The 24,908-nt window shown below is 35.9% G+C and overlaps 1 protein-coding gene across 1 annotated transcript in view; it reads right to left on the bottom strand.

Annotated features, from left to right (window-relative positions):
• Positions 1 to 3,859: 3,859 nt before the first annotated feature.
• LOC128571765 (bifunctional heparan sulfate N-deacetylase/N-sulfotransferase 3) overlaps positions 3,860 to 24,908 on the bottom strand; it is a 202,940-nt gene continuing 181,891 nt past the window's right edge. The window contains exons 10-14 of the mRNA XM_053571469.1: positions 20,238 to 20,412; positions 17,124 to 17,294; positions 15,631 to 15,740; positions 5,722 to 5,824; positions 3,860 to 4,130 (exon numbers count right to left, since the gene is read on the bottom strand). Coding sequence (XP_053427444.1) covers positions 4,011 to 4,130; positions 5,722 to 5,824; positions 15,631 to 15,740; positions 17,124 to 17,294; positions 20,238 to 20,412 — 679 coding nt within the window. The 3' untranslated portion in view covers positions 3,860 to 4,010. The remainder of the gene's footprint in view (positions 4,131 to 5,721; positions 5,825 to 15,630; positions 15,741 to 17,123; positions 17,295 to 20,237; positions 20,413 to 24,908) is intronic.

Genomic DNA, 24,908 nt, shown 5'->3' with positions numbered 1-24,908 from the left:
TTTTCTCTTATTCTAAGGTCCCAAGAGCGACCTAGGAGCTTATTTTACATCTATTAGAACTAAAAACAAACACTATAAGCAACATCTACATTTAGGAAGAGAAGGGTCTGTGAATTGTTACTCTCTCTATCCCTCTCTCTCCCTGTATACATAGTTACATTTATAGATATTTGTGTGTGTGTGTGTGTGTATACAAAGGGTGCCAAAAATATGGCAGTTTTTTCCTTAAGAAAGGAAAACTGTGTGAAATTTGTAATAAGTCACATTTGACGTCTGCAATTACAAGAGGTGCTCCATGTGACACATATTCATTGTTTATTATATTAACAGTATATACTGAATATTACAATTTTAGATTTTCCCCTTTCTTAACATGTGCATACATTTTCTTGGCAGCCTCTGTAATATACACACATACACAAATTCTGACAATTAAGTTCACGAACTCATCCTAGAAAAAGAGATACATACCTAATTGCTGGTTATCACTATGGTCACTTTCACAGTACTCCCCTTGGGTGTCATCAAAATGTCTTCCTTTCAATGTTTCCTTTATCTTTGGGTAAAGAAAAAATATCACTGGGGCCTAGATCAGGTGAGCAGGGAGTATGTTCCAACACAGTTATTTGTACACTGGCTAAAAATTCCCTCACCAACAGTGCCATGTGAGCTGGTACATTGTTGTGATGCAAGAGCCATGAGTTTTGTTGGCCAAGACTTTCAGTTAAGATTTTCCTGTTTCTCTATTCATGTTTCCTTGGTCTGCTATGCTTCTCATAGGCAGCTGATGATTTTTATGTACAATTCAATGAATTTTTGGAATGTTTTGCCAGTTCTTGTTATTGGCCATGCTGATTTCTCTTCATCAGTGATGTTTTCTCTCAGAAAAAAAATGTTTAATCCATTTGTACATGGCTGTTTTCTTCATGGCCTTATCCCCATAAAGTTGGACTAACATGTCCCTGATTTCACTTCCACTCTTGCCAAATTTAACAAGAAATTTATGAATGTTTGTTCCTTGCTTTAATTCAAACTCTGAAAGTTTTGTGATGGCACACAAAAACATGTAACACCAATAATGAACGGCACTCAGCAAGACACCATCACACATCACCACAAACACAGCTGTGAGACACTGACTTACCGTCCAGGGTTGTGAAACCTTCTGCCTGTACAGTGCTGCCAATGGAAGTGTATGGTGCCAAATTCACTAACTTAACTGGCAGACCTCGTGTACATATCCATGTCAGTTGTACATATAATTTCCTACTTGAAAGCTTTCTAGTCAGCTCTCCATTTTGAATTCTGCTGGTGGTATGTCTGTTCTATAGCCACCTCCTACTCACCTCCAAGTGTAAATGATCAAATACCTTCTTAGTACCTAAAATCACCAGTTCCAAACTCTTCATTTTCTTATCAGAGTTTTTATTGTTATACATAGGAGGTACCATGCTGCTATTAGAATTATACCCAGGTTTTTTTTTTTTTTATTTTAAAAAAACTCAGAGAAAAAAATGTTTCCAGTAATTTTCATTCAATATGAATGACAAGAATATCATAGCTATAAACATTAAAATAACCATTTCATTTCTTCCTGAGGAAGTTTTATATTTTAAGCGATGAAAAAGGGAATTCTGTACAAAGCTAGTTTTAAATCACATTACCTCTCATACTTTTCTCACATGTATTTATGTTACTTTCAGAATAGCACAGTAACCAGCTGGAGGATGGAACCTGGAAAGTGTGCACATCCTCCAGAGTTTGTTGCTATCTTCGAGACACATTGAGTGGTCAAAAATCCTTTCACAGATTTACTTTTGAGTGAATAAATTTGGTGTTATCCATTCCTTTATCTCCCTGGTTTATACAAGCATCTAGTATGTTTTTGACATTTATTTTAAAGGGTGAGCTGTTCAGTCAGCTCCGTTCTCCTAGACAAAAGTATGCCATTAGCAACTTTGCTTAGAAGTTCAAATGTACATCTCATTATTAAAACACAAATGTAACAGTTTTTCCTTTTTTAAAATCAGCATAAATGTGTTGGCAAATGGAAATATGACACTGTGTGTAACTGCCAGAGCCTCTTCTCCCTACGTTTGAACTCTTAACCCAGGTTTCCAAAATTAGTGGGGCTGAAAGACGATGATAATTTTCCTCGCATGTTTGTCTCGTGTGGAAGTGTGCACACTGAGTTTACCAGATGTGTCCAACTGATTTTGAATTTTTTTATAGTCCGGGATCTTAAAAGGTGGTTCTTTTTTCCAATTCTTTCTGCTAATATTGTAGTTTGTTCAAAAATGAGCATATTAGTGTACATAAAACTTGAGAAGAACGTTTACTTAGTAATTATAAATGTGCGTTAAAGATTTTATAATAAGTGGAAGGACATCAAATTTGTTCTCTAATAAGTAACTGATAATTTAGTTTTATACATTGTAATGACAGTGAAAATATTTTCACTAGAGATTTTCTTTGCATATCTCGTTTTTCTAATCATACCTGTGATAACATTTTATAAAGGCTTATAATCATAGCCAGGAATTTATTTACTACTTAAATTCTATGCATATGTACAGTGCATTTGAAACTTAAGTACATCTTAACAGGAAAATAAGTATACCTTATTCTTATTTCCTTTTTGAATACTTTAGTAGTCATGTATATCATTTAAAACTTAAGTGTAAATATATTATAAGAACCATGCTTGCTCTCCTTTGTACTTTCTGCATTTAATTAGTAGGTAATCCATAGCATTAAATATGTTCTGTTCTGTTCCACCAGAGTGATAGGTGAAATATTTTTAAAAATACTTAAGTGCTCTCTGCCTTGTATCAAAAGTATCATTGTAAATAACTGGATTATAAATCATATATTAATTTGTTTTTATTACAAATCTCTACCTACACTACATCATTTTATTTCGAACTATCTGGAAAAAATGTAGTTGCTTAGTAATTTAAATGTAAATAGGCTAAACACATTATCTAGGGAAACTGTCCTTAGTTTTCATTTAAAAGATTTTGCTCTAGGGGACATTAAAAGAAAGCTATCCCATTGAAGTCAGTCTGTTTCTGGAGATGACACATACCTTAGATTTTATGCATGCATTTATGTAGAACTAGTGAAGACTAGTGGAAGGGATTTGTAGCTTACAGCAGGTGGACATACAATTTTCATGATGTCTCTTCAGACCCCCTACAATTTCTCCCTTTCACAGAATTTAGTCAGTACATTTTATATTATTATTTACTCTTTTGGCATGTTCATTGCATTTCTATTTACCATTCAACATTTTTACAATATATATTTCAGTGTAACAGTTACATTATAATGGAGGAGTTAGTAATTTTTACCTAAATGCACTAGATTGTATGAAAAAAATCACTTTTTTGCTATAGCACTAACATTTTTGTTGATGCAGATAAAACTCACAGACTATGACTTTTCCAGTCCCTGATCTAGCACAAATTGTAATTTACAATAATTCCTAAATGCTTCAGTGGATTTGAAATTTGGCAAGTATTTTTCATGAATATTATGCTTTTGACATTTTATGCTACATTGTGATATTTATTTTTGCTTTTCGTTTTATAGGACACTTTATAGAATCAATTAAGAAAACATTGTACAGGCCAACAGTGGGCTAAAAATCTATAGATACACAATCTTAGTTTATATATAAAAGTGGAAATATTATTATGAAATGGAGCAGTTCTGCGTTTGTGCTGGGTATTTACGTTGTTTGCTACCAACTTCCACATCCCTGCACAGTAGTCTACAACCATCCCACAGGCTCAGATATGGGTTAAGAGAAAGACCATAGGCCTCAAGGCTTGTAACACATACTTTTTCTTTTTTCCTAATCATCCACATTCCAGCATGTGGAAGGAACTTTGATCTCTTTTCTCATTTGAAGAGGTATATTTTTCAACAGCCTTTTGGTAGCTTCCGGAAGCTTTAGAAAAGGTGCGTTTGACATGGACGGTGAAGCCGCAAGCTTTCTCTCAGTGCTATCTCACTTTCTGTAGCTCCTGTCTCAGCCAGGAGGGCAGAGGCTGCCCCAGCTTGTGCAGCAGCTTCGAGAGTTCCACGTTGTGGTCTCGGTAGTAGCTTGACAGAAATGCTCTGCTCTGAGGGGGAGGAAGACATGAAAGTTCTTTTTATTCTGTTTATTAAAGTATAGTTCATATACTTTGACCATGTCGAAGTATCAAATACAGCATATCTGGATTAAAATTTATCATACACGTGGACTATTTATTTTGCTGATGGTCTCAAGGAAGGAGGTGGCTCGTTCCTGTATTGGGAAGAGCGGAGCTGTGAGGTGACGGCACTGAGGAGATAATCATCTCCTCAGTTTACACGTTTACTCCCATAACCTCTGTGGAGGCCCTTTACTCTTGCCTCCTTTCTAGACACTATTTGCGCAAAATCAGCCACTTTACTCCTGCAGATAAACCCAATACATATTACACAATAACCTTGTTAAGAGACTTAGCATTGATATTCTGAAAAGTTGTGTTTTTCTAATACCAAATTTAGTATTATGTTAGACGAGGGTAAATGAAAATGCTACAGAAGACGTGCTTCACTTTAAACATTTTAGCTTTAGTAAATATATAAGGAAATAGCCTTTATATAAATGAAAATGATATATTTTATATTACCTTCTTGGAATACTACAGAAATTATAGTTTCCTTTAATGTGTTAGGCTTGTTTTCATAGTTCTTTAAAGGTATATTTTAATAATTAAGCAATGAAAACTGGAGTTCTGAGAGTATAATTTATCAAAACAACAGAGCCCCTTCTTCCAAGCCATCTTTAATTATGAGCTTATTGAGGTCAAGTTCTGTCTCTATCAGGCTGGGCACACAAAAAAACGTTTCTCTAAGTTGTTAGATAAAAATAGTCAAATATGTTCTACTCATACTTAGGATTCTCAGAGTACCTTGGGATTCTCAGTTAACCCAGTGCATTAAACATCGTAAGGGGAAAAAAATCCCAAATAATATTTTTAATTTTGGGGATCTAAAGAGTTGATAAATCATAATCCACCTACATTCCTAATTCCAAACTATATACTAACTAGGCTGATTATAAAATAAAAATATTATTAATAAATTGCAATAAGTGTGAAATAAGCATCAAAGTAAAAATATAGGGTACAGAAACAGATCACTTGATCACTCTTCTGAACAAAACAAACATGGGTTGCTATATACATACCACAAAGAGTGAATGTCTGCTTTCCCCAAAGCCTAATTATCTGCTAGTATGTTAGAAGTTTGGGAAATATATTATTATTATTATCCAGGCTACACTTACTACTACAGAGTGACTTAGGAAACAAAATAAAAATCTTTTGGTTATTTATTTTCACTTTCTTTGATATATTTTCCTGTCTTGGTTTTAGTTAACATTTATGCTAAAATGTCTATGTAAGTATCATTCTATCTGGAATGAGATGTTATCATTTTGTTCTTGTTCAAAATGTCAAATTCAATTGTTTTACTTCATTCTTCTATGATAGGTAATAATATATCACTGGAAAAATCAAAACAAGCTGTCTCCGTGTGCTAAAATCCAAATGTCGTTTTGAATTTTGACTTTAGGCTGAATTTTGACTTTCACTAGTTTTCTGAAAAAGCATCTATGGTAACTTTTTTTTTTTTTTTAAATCATTTTGCTTATTAGTTTGTCTTCTTCAGCTTTGTACTTACATCAGAATCCATAGGGGGGTACTTTCTTCCTTTGCTCTTTCCAAGGCATTTTGTTTTACCTTCTTCCAGTAACTGACACCAGAAACCTTTATGAGAATCAAATCTAGAAAAATAAAAAAAATACAACCCCCCAAATTATTTTCTAAGCAATTTATAAGAAGATATAATAACCAACATATAAATATTTTTATTTGGATATCAAGTTATAACTAGAGGAACTGTTTATTTTTCTAAAAAACCACACCACTTTGCATAACGCCTTTTGGCATACTTCTGAATTCTTAGTCCATCTGTCATTTTTGTGAGTTTGCCCCAGTCCTGATGCAAAAATTGTCAGAAGTCCTCCTATTAATAGAAATTAATAGAACTACCTCCTTTATGTGGAAGGGAAACATTTATAAGTTTCAAGCCCACTCTTTTCCTTTGTAGGGTTTAAAATGACAAGTCAATCTTCATCTACCTCTGTGGATTTAGATGGTATTTGTATCTCATAATCTATGGTGTAATACTAGTAATACATAGAAGAAAAAGGGTTTTGGAGTACCATGGAGTGATTACTTTCAGGATTTTATATCTCTGATCTATTTAAATGTTCTCCTAGAGCTACTGTATTTTGCCATGTATAATGTACACTTGCCCAAATTTTTGAGGGAAAAATAAGGGTGCATATTGTACATGGGTAGTATTGTGTGGGAGTGGGAGATCCCAATAGGCCCCAGGAGGCCTGCTGGGCACACAGGGGTCCAGTTTTGGAGGATCTGTACTGGGAAGAAGGGGGCCAGAGTGACCCCCTTCCTGACCAGCGCAGTGATCAGGAAAGAGGGTAGTAGTGGGGCCAGGAAGGTGGCAAGTTGCTGTGCAGAACTGGGGTTGAGGCCTGAGGCCTCACCACGTGGAGAGGACTGGGACCCTTAGGCAGGCCCCAGAGACCCATCTGGCTGCCTGTTGGCCAGTGGCCTCAGAAGCTTTCACCCTACTGGCCAAACGTGTGGCCATCTCATCACAGCCCTCAACATGGCGGGAGAGAGGGAAGGGGCAGCCTTCACAGAGCAGGCAGCTGTGGGAAGCCAGTGAAATCTGCACATTCACTAGGGTAGCATTAGCCCTCTTCAGATGTGTCTCTCTTGACTGAGAGTTGGCCACTTTCTTGAGGGGTGGTTTCCTGAAAGTTTGGGCCAAAAATGTGGGTGCACATTAAACACAGGAGTGCATTTTTATCCAGCAAAATATGATACTTTCTTCTTTTGGAATGAGCTTGTAACACCACTTATAATGGGATTTTCATGCCATAATTATAATAAAATAATATTAGCATGTTAAATTTATGTTTTAGTTTACCAGAATATTTCACATAACTGTCATTAGAGTTTTCATTATTACCTCTTAAGGATACCATATGTAGGATCCTTCCCATTTTATAGCACTTAGCATAGTGTTTGCCTGTTGTAAACATTTATCAAATATTAGTAGAATCAAAAATGAAAAAGAAGAAAATTTTAACCCCTTAAATTTATCTGTTGATTGATTCAGTATGATTCTAATCAAAACTCCAGTTGTCTAGGTTTATTTCCTTGGACTATTTACTTGAGTCATGACCCAAGTTTAATCCTCCTGACTAGTCTGTTTTATATTATAAATAAACATCATTTCTGCATTTAGATATAAAAGTGAAAGTAGTCATCAGAAGTGATAATTTTTGCCAGGTACAGTGGCTCATGCCTATAATCCTAGCACTTTGGGAGGCCAAACTAGGAGGACGGCTTGAGGCCAGAAGTCTGACACCAGCCTGGGCAACAAAGCAAGACACCATCTCTATCAAACAACAAGACAAAAAACAACAAAAAGAAATGATAATTCTTTCACATTTCTTTTGTTATTGAATAACTCAAATGCCATATTTTTTCTCTCCATTAGAAAGAATTATCATTTAGGGTTACTACTCAGAATGCTATTTTCCATCATGGGGATGGAAAAGCAAATTCCACATGTTCTCACTTATAAGTGGGAGATAAGCTACAGGCATGCAGGGATATAATAGAGTGGTACAAGGCACATTGGATACTCAGAAGTGGGGAAAATGTAAGAGGGTGAGGGGAGAAAAAAATACCTTCAGGTGCAATGTACACTATTCAGGGATGGGTACCCTCTTCTATACAATTCATCCATGTAACCGAAATCCATAAAAATTAAGGAAAAAATAAGAATGCTTCTTGCAACATTTTGCTTAAAATTATAATGTGAAAACATGAAATACTTGGGAATAAATTTAACAAAAAATATATGCAGGTATGCATACTGAAAACTATACAACATTGTTTAGAAAAAGTACAGAAGACAAGCAAAAAATGGGGCGATACTATGTTCATAAATCAAAAGACTAAATATTTAAAAATTTGTAACCCTTTAAATTTATCTGTTGATTGATTCATTATGATTCCAATCAAGACTCCAGTGGACTCTTTTCTTAGTAGAAATTGAAAATGATTTGAAAATGTATATGGAAAATTAAAGGACCCAGAGAAACTGAAACGATTTGAAAACAAGAGCAAAGTTGGAAATCTTATACTATTTAATTTCAAGATTTTCTGTAATGCTACAACAGTCAAGGCAACGTGGCAACAGCATCAATGGACCAATGGATCAATGGAACAAAATAAAGAGTCCAGAAATAGACCTACACATCTATGGTCAACTGACTATCAAAAAATAAGCAACAGTGCCTGGTGGTGTAGTGGTTAGAATTTGGTGCCCTCCCCCAAAATAAGCGACCAAGTAATTCAATAGAAAAGGATTAGTCTTTCATACAAATTGCATTAGAAAATTGTATATCTACATGGAAAAAGTGGACATTGACTCTTATCTCACACTGTGTATTAAAATTAACTTGAAATGGATTATTGAACTAAGTCTAAATGCTAAAACTATAAATATTCTGGAAGAAAACATGGGGAAAAACACATTGAAAATTTTTGTAACCCTGAGTCAGCCAATGATTTCTTAGAATGAACTGTTAAAGAAAAATAATGATAATTTAGAATTCATCAAAATTTAAAATTTTGCCCTTCTAAAGGCACTTAAGATGAGAACAGAAACCATAGAATGGGAGAAAATGTTTGTAAAACATATTTCTTTTTTTTTTCTTTCTTTTTTTAGAGACAGAGTCTCATTTTGTCACCCTCGGTAGAGTGCCGTGGCGTCACAGCTCACAGTAACCTCCAACTCCTGGGTTTAGGTGATTCTCTTGCCTCAGCCTCCCAAGTAGCTGGGACTACAGGCGCCTGGCTATTTTTTTTTTTTTTTTTTTTGTTGTTGTTGCAGTTTGGCCGGGGGTGGGTTTGAACCCACCACCGTCAGTATATGGGGCCAGCGCCCTACTCACTGAGCCACAGGCACCACCCTGTAAAACAAATTTCTAATAAAGGATTTGTATTCAGAATATATAACTCAATTTAATGTAAAGATAACAATACCAATAAATAAATAAAGCTGGGACTACAGGCACTTGTCACACATGCTCAGCTAATTAAAAAAAAAAAAAGATTTTTTTTTTTTAGAGATGGTGCCAAGACTTGTCTTGAACTCCTGGCCTCAAGCGAACTCCTTGGCCTCCCAAAATGCTGGGATCGCAGGCCTGAGCTACTGTACCTGGCCTGATTTTTCTAAGAAACACTGAACATCTTTTCCTCACTCCTGCTAATTACATGTGTGTATGTGTGGCTGACACCTAGCCTAGGCACCTGTATGTATAAGTGTATAGACGATGGTGTAAGTGTATCAGGGTAGAAATGAGAAGGAGAGGACAGCAGAAGGGAAAGCATGTCTATTTGTGTGGTGGCCCGATGGACTGTGCCTGGTTCTCCATACAGAACAGTTATAAATTGAAGATACAGATGGCTGCTCATGAAAGACCTTCTGAGTTGGGACACTGGCAATACTGCTTTAGAACTCACATGAAGAAGACTGACAGAAGATGGAGAAAGAACCTCTCCACATCTGTTCTTCATTGTCCCTCTGAAGAACAGCCTCAGATGACTGGGGGACAGCGGAAACAAGCCCTGTCTGTGAGCACTGGCAGCCATGGTGGTGGCTGGCCCTGCCTTTCATGGCTTCCAGGAAGTGAACGTGCTAGAGGAAGCATTATGTATTGTCTGGAGTCTCTCTGTTGGGCTACCTGTCCTGGAGATAGGGATACATTATTTATCATTGTGTCCCAGAGTCCATGCACATTAATAATTACTCAATAAAACTTTGTTGAATTAGAGAATAAAACAAGAGTGGACAAGAATAGTTCTTAATCATGTGTGGAATATCACCTAGGGATCTCTAAAAGTAATTGGAAAAGACTTGTGGGTAGGGGCACCAAAATTCTCTGATGACTCAACCTTTAACCAGTAACCATTTTTATATTAATGAAAAATGACCTTAATTCTATACTGTTGGGCATATGACTCCTAGGAGATGTTCAGATTACATTTAGAAAGTTAAGGGATGTCTCATTTTTAATTGAAAACCATTTCCATGGAAGCACACTGAATTACAAAATAGTGCAGACAAATTTCAAAAGAAAAATACCGTCATATAGTTGTTACTTAGGACAAACATGGGAGTTTATTAGTTCTGTCCTGACAAACATACTTTAATGATTTAATGAATTATTTTACTGATACAATTTTTATTTTTAACAACTTTTTTGAGGTCTCATTTACATATAGTAACATTCACTTATTGCTAAGTATAAAATTCAATGATATTTAGCAAATTTATTTGGTTGTACAGTTTTACCACAATCCAGGTTTAGAGCATTTCCACCATCTCCAAAGTGTTCTAGAGCCCATTGTAGTCAATCCTGCTGTCATCCCCAGTCCCCAGGCAAGCACTGAACTTCTTTTTGACTATACATTTGTCTTGTCTGGACATACTCTCTTTTATTTTTTTCTGGCATGAATATACCAAATTATTCCATTCCCCAACCGATGACATTTGGATTGCTTTTAGTTTTGAGAACCAGAAATAATCCAAATTATGAATAACGCTGCTATGAACATTTACTTACAGGTTTTTATATACTGTGGTTTTCATTTATCTTGGGGTAGATTCCTAGGAGTGGAACTGAATTGTTGGGTTAAGTTTCTGTTTAATTTTTAAGTAACTGCAAAACTGCTTTCCCAAGTGGTCATATACTAGGCATTAACATCAGCTACATCTGAGGGTTCCAGCTTCTCCACATTCTTGCCAACGTTTGCTATTGTCTTTTGGATTATAGCCATTCTAATTGGTATCTCGATGTAATTTTAATGTGCATATCTCTATAATTACATATTTATTATAGAAAATGACATTGAGTATGTCTTGAGATGTATTCTATTCATAATGAAGTGAGACAACTTACATAGTTCATTTTAAGGTGCTAGTTTTTTTTAAAAGAAGTACTCTAAATTACTATCCTTTTGTAAAAACTAGCAATATTGTTTTCCTTTGCTTCTAATATCTTGTGCCAATATGAAAAGCTTAACAGATAGGCAGTGATAACTGATTGCGTTTCAATCTTGCCTCCTTACTTGCTGACTGACTTTTGGCTATATTTTCCTAATCCTCAGTTTTTTCATCTTAAAATTGGAGCTAACTGTACCTATCACATAATGCTTTCATGAAATAATATATGAATGTGTACATACATATATAAATAGATAAAATGCTTAGAACATGTAATTATGTACAGAAGCTCTATAAGTTGACCACCCAAGGGACTGTAACCAACTGGTCAACATACAGAGGTAGTCAACAAAAGGAACTAATGTACTGATGAGTACCTGTCTGGTCTATGAAAATTAGGTCAACTTAAGAAGTGGTCAATGTAGGGAGATGGTGATTTCTGGAGGTTTTACTGTATTTATTTTGAAATGTTACAACCTAAAAATATTGATGACACCCAGCTGCTCGCCAGTCCCATATACTGAGGGTGGTGGGTTCAAACCCAGCTCCGGCCAAACTGCAACCAAAAAATAGCTGGGTGTTGTGGCGGGCGCCTGTAGTCCCAGCTACTCGGGAGGCTGAGGCAAGAGAATCGCTTAAGCCCAGGAGTTGGAGGTTGCTGTGAGCTGTGTGAGGCCACGGCACTCTACCGAGGGCCATAAAGTGAGACTCTGTCTCTACAAAAAAAAAAAAAAAAATATTGATGACAAGAAGTTGGAGTAGACTCTTTTTCCCTTTTCACTACTTAGTATTTCTAGGTGTTCTTTGATAAGTCATCCAGAGAACCAACAGATTTTAGTTACTATGTCTACTATATTTTGCTTCATTTTTTTTTAAATATGGCAGAGTTTTACTCAAAGTCACCATACAATGGGTTGGGAAAGAATTCCTGGGAAATATAAATTTGGTTGTTGGGCAAGTGATATTAGAAACAATTGAAGTCCTTTTGAATTTTGAGGCAGCTTTAGTCCTTTATGACTTAGTGAGGGCTCATCAACAAAATGAAACAAACCAGCAAAAAAACTATATTCAATCCCTGGGCTTCAAATTCTCATTGCCCATTTATTGAAATTTTCAAAGGAAATGAAAAATCAATATAACACAGCCTGATTTCATTCACCTTAATCAATAGATTATTGAGAAATAAAGATGCCTGGCTCAGGTCTTTAACTAGTATATCTAAACATGAAGAATTCTGCTATGGTTATTGATGGCTGGATATAATTGTGAAAATATATATATTATCTGTATATATGTAGCATAATTAAAAGTTTATATTTTCATTTTAGTTTATAAAAACTTGTACATTTCCACAGTAAGCATTATTTATCTTACTTTATCTTAAATGATAGCTTCAAAACTGTATAACACATCATCTGAAACTATATAACACATAACATGAAATCTAAAGTCATGTCAGTATAATTGTGTTTACATCTTAGGGCTTTAAGGTTATTTTGAATAAAAGTAAAATCCTAGCTTACTTGATTGAATGAAAAAGTTCCCATTTATCTTATTTTGAGCTTATATTGCTAATTTTGGTCATATCTATAGTCACTGAGAAAATAAAATTGTTTTTTAAATTTCAGATTAATATGAGGGTACAAATGATTAGGTTACATTGTTTGCATTTTTAGGTACGATCTCTGTTGTAGTTGTGTCCCGCACCCAGGAGGGATGCCACATGCCCTTACATAGTGCCCGTTAGGTGGAAGCACACGGATCCCCCTCTTTCTTTCCCTGTCCCTGCTCCTTCGAAAATCAGATTTTTAAAAACATATTAAATGTATCGTTTAAAACCCATGATGACAATACTAAGCTATAGTAAGACATGCCACAAAACATTATCCAGTGAAAGTCTTGAACACTTTCTTTAGTGACCGTGGAAAGGAATAAATGATACTCTTGAAAATGGAAGCCTAGTGCCATTCTTCTGGAACATGGTGTGATAATGGAATTTTCTATATTGAAGATAATGAATTCAGAGACCTCTTAAATTGGAGTACACTTTCATGCCAAGATTGCATAGTAAAACCTTGCATGGACTTGTTTCATTCATTTATTTTATTTTGTGCACAGCACTGAATTTATGTGGTTAGCTGAGAATTCATATTGGTTTGCAATTTAGTATATCCTTAGAGTATGTTAAATGAAAACCCCCTTTTTAAGCACCACAGAAATAGTCCTTACTATTGCTAGCAGGAAAATAAGGAGTAATAAGAAAGTATCCAAAGGCTCTTCTGCCAACTGGTGTCCGTGGCATTTCTGAGAATATACTTGTACCTCTGATCATCCTCAATATTTCCAAAGCACCACAGAAAGTACAGTCACTAAATTGTGAGGTGAGGGTTCACATAAAAAACTGCCAAGGGCATGGGGTGAAGGCAGATCGATTTAAATGTAAGACAATGACATGAAACTTCTAAATATTTTACAAGTGCACCATTAGCTTTTACAAGGTATGTCAGGCCAACCATGATTGACAAGAAAAAGTGAAAAGAAATAGAATGGAAGTACATTATCTCTGTCAGCACAGTGAGAGGCTGGGGAGTCCTGCTGGACCAGAAAGTGTGATTTTACACATGTCTTATCTTGCTACTTTACCCACTGAACCCCCGACCAGGTTAGAGAATCATATAATGGGAAATTTTAGCTAGCTAGATCCTGGGTGCAAAGTGACCCACAGTTCTTTGTATGTAGTACGTTGCTTTGACAGTCTCCTAAGTGTATACCACCTTTTCTCAGCAGTGGAGATGAATAAAAAGTTTGCTGCTGAGCTGGACGCAGAGCGGACAAATACACTGTACGCAGGTCAAGGACCATTCCATAAGAAAAAGAGATTATGTCTTTATGATACTGTTCTTCTTTTTTCTGAAATACAATGCTTTGCTTTATCCTTGACAAAAAGACCCAAAGAAGTAGAAAACTGTTTAGAAAATAAAAGCTTTCCTTTCTCAGAGATACTTAAAAAGAAATGAAACAGAAAGTAGACTTGAATTTCTAACTACAAACTAAAATCATTCAGCTTTCTTTAAGGTTAGGATGAATGTTAAATACCTAAGGCTAGTCTGTCTGTGTTAGTACTTGAACTAAGCTCTCCAAACTCTGGAAGTACTCAGTATAAAAAACAGGGAGCTGAGAAGGTTAATAGTAACGGCAAAGTAAGTGACTCTCAGGAAGGAAGCTCAGAACTGCAGACTGTCACTTACGCATTTGTCCTCTAAACCAAAGTGTCCCTCTTAAGTGTCTCTACATACAATTTGTACAAGATACAAGCAGTTTTTGATGTTTTTCTGCCAGTCTTTTCTGTAAGGGATGCCAAAAGGTAAAGGAAACCTGCCTCTCACTTTCTAGATTGAGATAGGGTAAAGAGTACAATAAAAAGGGAAAACCAGTTGATCTATGGAACTGAGTTTTATACTGAAAAAATATAATGGAGCATTCCATAATACACTCTTTTTCAGTTTCTTTAAGGCTCTGTTCATAAGCCTAAGCTTAAAAATTTTTTTTTTTTTTTTATAATGAGAGTCAGGTCCCTGGCCCATGCAACTGAGGGTCTTCCAATTGTTCCAGAAATACACACAACCTACATAAATCTGACTGCCAATGATTATACGTGGAGTAAGAGGGAGATCTTATTTAAAAATACTAAATAAAGTCTAGAGGCAGAAGTAGGGTGAGGTAAGAGAGTCATCACTGTGGGGCATATGGGGCATATGCACAGGCCTGAGGGCAGGTGCCTCCTCGGTCCGAGTGCCTCTCTTGCCCTCTCTACTAGTCCCAGCTTTAGTGGGGTCAGCCGTCTAAAAAGATCAGAGGAAACCAACCAACCCAGCCAGTGCTGTCACTGCTGAGGCCTCTGAAAAAGAGGTGACAAGGTAGATTTATAGTGGGTAAAGACAAGAAGAAATGGGAAGCATGTTTAAGAGGAAGTGTATCTCTGTCTGCTCAGCCAGTTATTGGGCTATTTTTTGCTGTATGACATTATTTCTGAAAATTGAACAAAGGTGAGAAGAATTCCTAAACTCCCTAGTTAATCACCTGTTCATGCTTCTACGAGGCCCCAATATTGACTAGGCTCAGCCCTCAATAGGTTTAGCCCTTACCGAATTATTTTAAGCAGCCTCTTTGAAGATTAGTTGTTAAAGATTTACAACTATTTTGTTTCCAAATTTCCTTTCTAAGGAAATCTTTGCATAATTATTTTTTCATCATATAGTGTACTCACATCTTTGTACAATTAGGAATCAATGAAGAATTTAGGCCAGTTCCCTGGCACATTGTTGAAATGTTTTTTTTCCTAAGTGGTGAATGCCAAACCAAAAAATAATCAGTAGATGAAGAATAGCTAACCTCAAATTCACATTACCATACCACAATTTCTCCAAAATAAGTTCTCTCTTGAAATTTCAAAAACTAATTAGAACACAAACTTACGTTAAAGCTTCCGAGTAATTATAATGAGGAGAGACTCCTAGAAACTTCTGGACTTCATCCATCACGGTAGCAGGATCAATTCTTAGCTGTTGCCCATCTATAATCAGCAACTAAATTACCAAACAAACAAACAAAAAGAAAACCCAGTGCACATTGAAAAAGATATGTTAAGTGTATACTGAAAGCTTTTTGTATTCTGAACTTATTCAAGGAGAGACGCTGTCCTGAGGGGATTTGCATGCATTGCTAGACATAACCAGGTCATTCTCATTAATGCCCTAGAATAAGAAATAAATCATGACAAGTAAGTCCACTTTGGACTTAATGTTTTGTAATCTAAGAAGTCTTTAAACACTATGGAACAAAAATGGCAGCTGAGGAAACCAAGAAAGCTTAGAAATGTGACACAAGATCATATATAGAAACCAAGTTTAGAAACAAAGCCACGATTCCATCATTAAAGCTGGAAAGCAGCACCATAGAAAAGAAGAAAGTTATAATAAGCACAGGCCTCATAATCAGAAGACATGTCATTCTTCACAATTTGATTCAGGAGAAGCACTGTCAAGTTTCAGGAAGTACTTTGATAATCCATACGGAGAAGATAAAGGCTGCCAGGGCGACTGAACATGAACGGAATTTCTCAAGAAGCTGAGGAAATGAGTCTGCTTGCTACCCTGGTGAGAGTGGGCTTAGCATGATGACCTGACAGAGAGCATGGTGGAGGCCGCGGAGCCGGCCATGCTAACCTCTTGCCAGGCCTCCTCACCCATATTTCTATTTAGTCTAGATCAGCCCAGTCCAGTAGGACCTTCTGTGATAATGGACATGCTCTAAAGCTGCCAGTCTAACATGTAGCTACTGAGCATTGAAAATATGGCTTCTGCAATTGAAGAACTGAATTTTAAATTTTATTTAATCTTAATATTAATTAAAATAGCCAAATGTAGCAGTGGTTATCATATCGGAGAGCATGGTTTCAGCCACACAGGCACAGCCCATGACTGCTGTCACTGGATTACAGGAGCAGTCCAGAGTAGGGGTTGATTTTGCAATCTAGGTCAATGCAGAAGAAAAAGAAGCGGAAGAACTGAGAAAAATGTAGGACTTAAAAAAAATTCGACACGGTGGTTCGAAAGGGAAATAATGGTACTTAATTAAGCAAAACAACATTTGTCTTGTTTGGTTAAGACGTTCTCTTTCAAACTTTATGCATCTCAGAAAAAGAACCAGCGATTTAAAGCTTTTGAAGCTCTTTACAATCAGGGAAGGTATGCTCTAGAAAATAGAGCAGGGAGAATTATCCTCAAATACTCTCAGAAAGAAAATTAAACGTTTTTTCTATCTTTGTCTATTTATTTTCCTTTGCCACAGTCTCATTATTGCAACTAAAGGATAAAAGCTAGTCATGTTTTAATGAGTAAAAATATTCACTCTCCTCAAGGCAAAGCCATCAACTTATGAGATTGATGTGAATTATTTTTGCTTCATACCTGAAAAGGGGGGAAGTAAACAAGCCATCTCTCGATGTGGCTGGCATACCACCCTGGAACCAAACATCTCTTCTGCAAGGCTCTCAGCTCTGGAGGTGCATGGGGCCCGGCCGAGATCACTTCGTAGAAGGTAAACTTCAGAGCTGCCGGGTCTTCATGTGATCGCTGATGCTATGATGAAAAGGTGGATAATTAAACTACTCTGAACCATAGGCATTCATCATTAAAACTCAATCTTCGCGACATGTCTCAAAGCTAAAGAAAAGACTGCCTCACTGCTGAAGAGTTATTTATGTTGAAATTAATAAAGGTTGAAAATGTTTGCTTGGAGCATCAGCATTTAAAATTACGACCGTAATCAGAGTAAATTTCTGAAAACTTATTTGGTAGAATTTGAATTCCTATCAATAGGGTTCCTTAGCCAACTTTACTGAGTTGTTTCCTCAGTGTATGTATTTTAGTCTGAAAATAAACTTTTGAAAGGTACATTAATGTCCCCTTTTCATCCCACAAGCAAACCATTTATCATTTCCAGTGAATATCCATAGTTCTCAAGCACACTGCTAGTTCTGCCAAATAGTTCTGCTCCAACTAGTAACACAGTTTCAGATGAGAAAAGCCCTATCAGTGATTTTAAATAGGCAAACTATGAAAAACTCGGACATGTGCATTATCTGAAATCCACAGCTTTTATCTTACATTCCCTAGCATCTGAAAGCCAAGATTATTTTATTTAATGGTAACCTTTGTGGTGAATCAGAATCATTTATTGTGTAGAAAAAGCAGAAAGCAGGAAAGTGTTTCCTAATGGCTCAGGCTCAGGCCCATGGGCTGGAGGAAATCACCTTTTCCTTAAATTGACCTGTAAGTATTCAGGCTTGGTGATGAGTTAGTGGATGTTTATTTACCATATCTAGTTGAACAGCATATTTTCTACAACTGAGAGTCAAATTACTGTCCTGCAAACTCGACTAGACTTTGTTAAGGCCTGCATTTTTCCATTGTCATTTATTTGTAATATTTAGGACGTTGTGTTAGCTTGTAGCCTCAAAAATTTTCTTTTGCTGTAAATTCTCTGTTTTTCAGGGGCTAAGTGGTTACCAAGCTCCCATTTTCTTCTTTCACTTTGAGTCAATTAAGGTTTTTTTTTTTTCCCTCTTTCCTCCAGATACCTGGTAAAAAAGGTCAGAAGTGCAAAATCATACCAGTCATTTGCAATTTGCTGTACACTTTGATTTAAAAGATGACTCTAGGTTTTGCGTGAATGATCAGTATGGAATTCTGGAATTCTCTGGATCTTATCTTTCTAGAATCTCTGTCTATACTATTAGTTGGATTATTATCAATTTGCCTAGCTAAGATTTCATCTGCTTTCTGTGACCTTTCCCCACTCAGTTCCTGCCATAAAATCTTTCCTGACAATCTGTTTTGCTTCTTGTGGAGTTGGAAAAACTACTTTTGTTAAGTAACAAAGGATGCAGTGCTGAGAAACTTTATTCTCTAGCATCATAACTGTCAAGGATTTAGCTGTCTAAAATCATCATCAGTGAGAAAGGAACACTCCACACTTGTCTGGAGCATGTGAGCTGTGTAAGTCACTTTAATGCTGAGAAGTAGCCATATATCCAACCCACTTGTACATTTCAGATAAGGGATTTTCATGCATACAACATTGCACATTTATCTTAACTTTATTGTGTCCAAGGAAATAGGACCTTAGTTTTAGTCTTTTTTTCAGCCCTGACCTTCTCATAACTCTTTTACACACAGCTTTGCTCTGCACCTATAAAAACACTTCTTCATTTTTTTTGTTTTACCTAAATTTCTTCCTTTGCAAATTCTTCCCCTCTTAATGGAAATGCCCAGTGGTTCTGGGATTTGGGCTCCTCTGTGCCAGCGAGTTAAAATAAGCCTGCCTTTCCCCCAGGGGCTTTATTGGATAGGCTTTCTCACTCCAAATGAGTCTGTCGATTACTTATTATTTTCTAATTATGTGCTTATTTATACATATTTCTCCAATTAGACTAGTCTCAAGCACAGCATCCACATTTATCAGTTTATCTTCAAACCACACTTAACACTTGGTACATGGAAGTAATCTAAATTATTTATGAATAGATGAACACGTGTACAGTAGGAAAGCACTTTTTAACCTAGAAAACATGAACACATGAATAGTAGGAAAGCACTTTTTCAACCTGAGAAATGGCAACTAAGAGTCCCAGGACTAATAACACAGAATCCTGTTAATTTTGTTACACTCTTATGTATAATTTTGGTTGCTTTTTATTGAACTATTCCATTTGGTGGTTAAAATATCACTGGGTTTTAAATTTTTTTCTAGCGATTAGTTTCGATTAGTAATATGTATTATTCCTAGAGTTTGTTGAATTACTTCAAAGTGATCCTGTCTGTGCTGGCTTCTAACCAGTATCAGAAGCATAATGGCAATGAGTCTATGAGAAAGAGGCTTAAAAAAGGTTTAGACAGGTTGGGTTTTCAGGGATGAAGAACTCTTGTATTTGCTTTGGCACTAAATGGTTGTTTCTTTTTTTTCTTTCTCCTTACTCCTCTCTCCCTCCTTTTCTCTTCTTTTTTCCCCTAAATACAGCTATTTAAGCTCTTTTAGAGCTAGTGTCAGCAATCTATGGCCTACCGCCTGTTTTTATGAATACAGTTTTATTGGAACACAGCCGTGTTCATTCATTTACATACTATCTATGGCTTCTTTCAAAATATAATGACAGAGTTGCAACAGAGACAAACCCAGAAATTTTTGCTATCTGGCCTTTTATAGAATACACATGTAATAGATGAAAAATAATGATTTTAAAGTATAACATTTACTTTTAAAATACAGATGCATAGAAGCACTGATATTTATGCATGCATAATATTTTATAATACTTTCTTAATTACATTAACATAGTTTATTAAACTTAATGCAGGAAGTTTTCCCATGAACATAAAGAAAAATTTGTCCATTTTAATGTAGATACCAACCAGCAAATCTCTTCATTTATTAACACCTAAGGTGGTGTCTATTGCTAAAAATGATCCTGGACTATCCTCCCTCCCCTTCTACCTGTTGGATTCTATCTGTGATTTCCTTACCTGGTACCAGGAGTATGCCCGGTCTGAAGGGTCAATAAGAATTGTGATGATCTTGGCTTTGGGAACCAGAGAAGCTGCTCTTTTAGGGGCTTCCTCTGAGTGGAAGTAATTAGCACTCTTCTCAAACAAAAAATCAGTGGTGACATTAGATGGGACTGGGAAGAAATCCATATACCTAGAAAAGGAATATTTTTCTCAAAATAAGACTCTGGTTTATATGTGTATCCTGGTGACTGAAGATGTTAAAGACATCCCACAAATTCATTTATCTCCTAAATGAAAGACTTTTCTTAAGGCATTTGTCCCACACAGTTAGCAAGGGAAAAATATCCAGAACACTAATAATTGTAATTTTCAAAACACATTTTCTTTTTGTTCTGCTTAGTGTCCAGAAAAAAAGGTATGGCAGAGAACAAAAATGTACACACAGAATGACGAAACCACAGCAATGATCAATCTAACTACGTAAAATGAGTCTAAGTGCAGAAACAGTGGGCAGAGGAAAAACTGTAAGGACTCGAACAAAAAGAAAATTTGATAAAAACAAATTATATGTTCAGTTCAAAGACATCTTAAAGGGATTTAGACAAAACAGTTTTTAGTTTATCACAAGTAGAATAATTTCATTCCCATGAATGTGTTGTGGCGATGTTATGTTTAACCCTATAGTGTCAACATGCAGAACATATCTAGTATAAATATTGCCTATTTACCCAATTTTTTTCATACAGAACCACTTATGCCCTTCTTTAGAATAATTATTATATAAGAAAAGTCTAAAAAGTATGTACATATTTCCAAATATAAAATCCTATCCAATTTCCCCTGGTCAGGTCATCTCCTTAAGAGAGAATTTGAATCACCAGCAGAGTAAACACCAGGGGTATCTGTAGGCTTAAGCACTAAAATGTAGGATTTTGTTTAATGTTCCACCTTTATGAAAGTTGTCAAATATAACTAATTCAGCACATAATAATAGATTTTTCTGAAGCACTAAGGGATGCCTTTTAGAGGAAAAGGCTTTTTTTAGAGAATGTAAAAATGTAACTTCTAGGGATTCTTACATTTTATAATAATGGCCTCAGCCCCTACTGCCATCCGGTTCAATTCATAAACCACCATGACTTTGGGCTACCAAGACAAAGTAGTTCCGTAATTACTAAAGGAAAGAGTCATTGACATTCATGACTTTTTACACTGTGTTCTTTTCTTTTGAATGAAAGATCACATGAGACAATCACAGACTTTCAACCGCAAGACCATGTCATCTCACATGAGAAAGGTTCTGGAAGGATCTGGTTATTAACACATTGCAAAGTTTAGCTGGTGCAATAAATTGATGTCTTGAGACTCAGAGCAGTAAAGAAATCCTTTTATGTTTTCTGGGAATTGCCTTGTTGGTGATAGGTAATTTTGGCACCCTTGTAAGGAGAAAGAGATAAAAGTTTTTGGAAAGTTTGATTTGCTATCTGTTTTGCTGTACCTTCTATTTATAGAGAGTGCCAAATTTGGGCAGGAGAATGAGGGAGCTGGGAGCAGGGAGTGGGGGGATGGGCGTGCTCCCACTTAATGGCCACAATGTTAGGGTATATGGTACACTTCTTGGGGGCAGGACATAATTATAAGAGGGACATTACCTAACAAATGCAAACATTGTAATCTAATTGTTTGTACCTTCAATTAACCCGAAACAACAACAACAAAAAGAAAGTGCCAATTTTAGGATACATATTTAGAAGCTCACATCAGTCCCAGGGTGAGGTTTTCTGAGTGTCTAGTCACTAGTGGTATCCTATTTGTTCCAAGCTCCCACCCCATTCAGCTTGCTTGCTCTGAAAAAGGCTTTAAAAACCACATACACACAAAATGACCTAGGTTTTAGCTTTTAAAAACCACCCCATCTTCCTAGAAGTCTTTCATATCTGGAACAGTTTAGACCTCTTCAAGCAGGTCTGGATCTTGGACTTACAATGTGTTGATTTTGCCTGTCCCCCGAGCCTCACAGAGAAGGCAGAGCCCAGTTCTTGTTTGCCTGTATTTCTGTATTACAGTGGCTGGCACTCAGGCACTTGAAAAATGTTTGGTCAATAAATAAGTAAATAAAAGGAATCCAAGCTCATATTTGCAGGGTGAGACACAGAAACTCCCCGAATAGGCTCACGTTAGGAGAATATGAATTCAGGTTATCCAAAGAAACTGGAGAGCAAACTAGAGTAGTTTAACAATTTGGGGGTTAAAAGTGAATGCCCACCTCCCTTAAGTTTTGCTACATCCATAAAAACACAACACTTCAGCTTTTTTGCTTTAACCTGAAAGATGGGAATTTTTGCAATACTCTATATTTATTTGTTATTTGGATTGACCCTAAGTATTTCCTATTGATTTTACTGAAAGCCAGATTAAGATGTATAGATAGGTTTTAAATGCTAAGAGGACTTTCGGGCTTTCCACATACCACTCCAAACCTCCACTACATCCTGAATTAAAAATAATAAGACCAGTTCGATGTGGTGTCTCACATCTGTAATCCTAGCATTTTGGAAGGCGGAAGTGGAGGGCTGCTTGAGGTCAGCAGTTTGAGACCGTTCTGAGCAACAGAGTGAGACCTCTTCTCTTAAAGAAAGAAAAGAAAAGGAAAAGAAAGAGAGGGGAAAGGAAGGGAAGGGCAGAGGAGGGGAAAGGAGGGGAGGGAAAAGAAAAGAAAACAGAAAATTAGCTGGGCATGGTGGTGCATGCTTCTAATTTCAGCTACTTGGGAGGCTGAGGAAGGATGATCTCTTTAGCTCAGGATCCCAAGTCTGCAGTGAGCTATGACTGTGTCACAGCACTCCAGCCTGGGTGACACAGTGAGACCTGGTCTCATAAAAAAAAAAAAAAAAAAAGACCAAATCATAAAATGTAAAACTTACATTTATGGTATAAGTCTAGCATTTTCCTTAGATCTTATGATTGCAAATGTTGACTATTTTGTCAAAGATAAAGTGTTCTAATTTTCATTTTCCCTACATTGCTTGTGCCCTAAGCCTGTACTGAGACTGCTGGTTTTATCAGTTCTCCAGAAAAAGCAGATCCATGCAGTTAGATTAACTAATTGTGCCTGGGTTATTTCTTTAAGTGACCCCAGAACTTTGAGACACACAATCTTCAACCGTGTGGCATCACATTCCCAAAGGGATGCTGAAGTATTTATGCTTCGTAGAAAGACAAGACCAGTGTGAGGACCTGAACAGATTTGATGCCATTGAAATCAAAGCTACAGTTATTGCCACAGGTGGAGATCTGCACTTACTATTATTTATTACTCACATTAATTGCCTTTTCTGTTTTAATTAGCAATAACAGCACCTCAGATACGACCACTGCACAAAGCTGATTGCCTTTTATAAACATATAACTTACCAATCAAAAGTATTTATATTTGGGGAGTTTTTAGTGAGTTATATTTAAAATATTTTATTGCTCTTTAGCCTTTTACTTATTTATATTATCTCCTTGTGAACTGTAAAGGGGACTTTTTGTTCCTATTTTACTGATTATACACATGATTGAACTTTTATTTTTGAGAAATTTATGACAAAAAATCATTACTACAGTCATTCTTAAGTCCCAGGGAATCTGAGTATTGGATTCACCTCCAAGGTAGTTTTTAATCACTCCGTTTAGTCCTAATGTTGACATCATTTTATTCTACTGTATACCAGCCCATTTATTTGAATCAGTAGTCAATAGCAGCTGAAATAGTTATTTTTTGATTTTCCCCATTGTTATTTAACACCACATAATGAATCAATATCCAGCCCTGCATGGAAGACCTGGCAGTGAAATATATAACAATTAGAATATACGTAAATCCCAGTATGTGCTCAAATTATACTCAATCTTTCTGTTTAGACTATTCAAAAATGAGGAAGTAATGCTTATAAGATTGAGATCATGCAATCTGACAAGAGTTTAACATACATAATTCTGCCTACTAAAATACATGCAAAATGTTTGTATTTATACTCTAGAATTATTGTAAGAATTCCACTCTTCTACACTGCCCTCTGTCCAGTCTTATACCTTAATAATAAGACCTCCAGGTACATTTTATGATTAACACGTTAGTTTGTATCACCTATTTCTACAACATTACTATAGTTTGTGTATATCTGACATTTTTACTTTTCATTTTAAGTATTTTCTTCAGATAGCTGATATATTTCTAATTTTAAGACAAAGGCAAAAAAATTATGTAGTGTTAATAGCTTTTTTGTATCTTTGATTATGCATGAAATATATATGCATTTCTAATTCTATTTATTTATTTTTCACCCTTTATATCAAAGCAAAATAGAAAATTATATATACGTGTGTGTGTGTGTATATATATATATGGGCTATAGTATTATTTAATTAAAAGTGCACAAGTAGAGAAAGATATGAACATATTTTTTTATGAGTAGAAAAGAATGAAATTCCTGGGTATTATTCTGTTTCTATGACTTCATATCTATAAACATCAACAAAGATAATAAATGCCAATTGAAATTACATGTGGGTTTTTGAGTCATGAAGTCCCCTCATACACTGAAAATAGTTTGTTATAAATAATTCCTGAGCTCCTTCATTGTTATTCAGTCAATTTCCAAGGCACAGAGGGTAACTTACATATTGTGGCTACAAACTTAT

The sequence above is a fragment of the Nycticebus coucang genome, chromosome 1, assembly GCF_027406575.1.
Source record: "Nycticebus coucang isolate mNycCou1 chromosome 1, mNycCou1.pri, whole genome shotgun sequence".
Classification (NCBI taxonomy): domain Eukaryota; kingdom Metazoa; phylum Chordata; class Mammalia; order Primates; family Lorisidae; genus Nycticebus; species Nycticebus coucang.
Note: the sequence above shows the minus strand (reverse complement) of the source record. Positions and strands in the feature narration are given on the sequence as shown.